General features: G+C 48.3%; 1 protein-coding gene across 2 annotated transcripts in view; it reads left to right on the forward strand.

The window, feature by feature from the left end:
• Positions 1 to 2,090, forward strand: part of LOC103749263 — a 5,008-nt gene extending 2,918 nt beyond the window's left edge. Inside the window, exons 3-4 of one of the 2 annotated variants that reach the window (XM_029555546.1) lie at positions 1,433 to 1,551; positions 1,704 to 2,090. In XM_029555546.1, coding sequence (XP_029411406.1) covers positions 1,433 to 1,551; positions 1,704 to 1,725 — 141 coding nt within the window. In that variant the 3' untranslated portion in view covers positions 1,726 to 2,090. Of the gene's footprint in view, positions 1 to 236; positions 311 to 1,432; positions 1,552 to 1,703 lie in introns of those variants that run through there. The other variant, XM_029555547.1, reaches the window with a different exon arrangement.
• The last annotated feature ends 26 nt before the right edge of the window (positions 2,091 to 2,116 follow it).

The raw sequence follows: 2,116 nt of genomic DNA on the forward strand, positions 1-2,116 counted from the left end.
CCTCTCTCTCTCTCTCTCTCTCTCTCTCTCTCTCTCTCTCTCTCTCTCTCTGAGAGACACACCTCTGTTTGGTTATGTACATATATGTCTACACTCTTTCTATTTCTCTGTGATCTGTATTTGTACTTCTATCTCTATTTCTGTCATTTATCTAGAGAGTGATTTTTCCCTCTTCTGATCTCAGCTCCCAATTTACACTTAAACATGTTGGTAACGTTGTTCTTTGTGGTTTTCAGAGGCTCTGTGCATATCTGTGAGTGTGTCATCCATCAGAGGCTCTGTGGGTCACCTGTGAGTATGTCGTCCATTAGAGGCTCTGTGCGTCACCTGTGAGCGTGTCTTCCAGCAGAGGCTCTGTGCGTCACCTGTGAGCGTGTCTTCCAGCAGAGGCTCTGTGCGTCACCTGTGAGCGTGTCTTCCAGCAGAGGCTCTGTGCGTCACCTGTGAGCGTGTCTTCCAGCAGAGGCTCTGTGCGTCACCTGTGAGCGTGTCTTCCAGCAGAGGCTCTGTGGGTCACCTGTGAGTGTGTCTTCCATCAGAGGCTCTGTGGGTCACCTGTGAGTGTGTCGTCCATCAGAGGCTCTGTGTGTCACCTGTGAGTGTGTCTTCCATCAGAGGCTCTGTACATCACCTGTGAGTGTGTCGTCCATCAGAGGCTCTGTACATCACCTGTGAGTGTGTCATCCATCAGAGGCTCTGTGCATCATCTGTGAGTGTGTCTTCCATCAGAGGCTCTGTGCATATCTGTGAGTGTGTCGTCCATCAGAGGCTCTGTACATCACCTGTGAGTGTGTCTTCCAGCAGAGGCTCTGTGCATATCTGTGAGTGTGTCATCCATCAGAGGCTCTGTGGGTCACCTGTGAGTATGTCGTCCATTAGAGGCTCTGTGCGTCACCTGTGAGCGTGTCTTCCAGCAGAGGCTCTGTGCGTCACCTGTGAGCGTGTCTTCCAGCAGAGGCTCTGTGCGTCACCTGTGAGCGTGTCTTCCAGCAGAGGCTCTGTGGGTCACCTGTGAGGTGTCGTCCATCAGAGGCTCTGTGGGTCACCTGTGAGTATGTCTTCCAGCAGAGGCTCTGTGCATCACCTGTGAGTGTGTCCTCCAGCAGAAGCTCTGCATATCTGTGAGTGTGTCGTCCATCAGAGGCTCTGTGGGTCACCTGTGAGCCTGTCTTCCAGCAGAGGCTCTGTGCGTCACCTGTGAGTGTGTCTTCCAGCAGAGGCTCTGTGCATCACCTGTGAGTGTGTCTTATAGCTGTATTCTTCTCATCCACTGCAGTGTGTTCTCAAACAGCCTCCCAGGAACCACTGGGGAGCGTGGATGTGGCCGGCTCAGGGACTGAAAGCTTGGTCTTCAGGTCATTTATCGCAGGATAATCATGGTTATTTCCTTTGACACTAGAATGTGCTGATTGTCTGGATTCCTGTCCTAAAGGTGCTGCCAAGAGCTCTTGCTATTCCTTTCGTTGAGGTCTCCAGGAACCTGGGGCTTCCTCCTATCCTGGTCCACTCAGACTTGATCCTGACAAACTGGACCAAAAGGAATCCGGACAGGTAAGGAAATGAAAGGTTGTTTGGAATTTTGACAGACGTGAGATTCAGGAACAAGAGGACAGATTTATGACTTCAACTGTCACATGAAAAGGCCCCTGACATTGAAGCTATTTTATAGCTAACCATGTTCACATTCATTATTTGCTTTATAGTTCCAAAGAAAGAGTCTTTTAAACTCCAGAAGTTCCTTCTGGGTCTGCTTCAAGTATGTTGGCCTGAACCCCTTTCTCTTGCTGCTTGGACTTCACATCTGGATTTTTCAACCTGACCTCAAGCCCCTAATAATCACCCTCCACTATCTCTCCTGGTAAACTGTGTATTCATCCCTCCCTCTGCCTCCATTCAAGCCAGGGTAGCACCAGGATCTTTAAAAGTAGTCATTATGGTTATGCATGAATGATTATGTAGGATTCATGAGCAGCTGTTCCACTTAGGTTGGATTTAGAACTTGTGTACAGCTTACATCATTTTTACAGTTGTGTTTGGAATAGAAGCATTTGTCTATAGAAGAAATAACACAAGTTTTTAATAAATGAGAAATTTGATAGCCTGAATGTATTTCATT

Source organism: Nannospalax galili, unplaced genomic scaffold (genome assembly GCF_000622305.1).
Source record: "Nannospalax galili isolate Female #2095 unplaced genomic scaffold, S.galili_v1.0 scaffold14206, whole genome shotgun sequence".
Taxonomy (NCBI): domain Eukaryota; kingdom Metazoa; phylum Chordata; class Mammalia; order Rodentia; family Spalacidae; genus Nannospalax; species Nannospalax galili.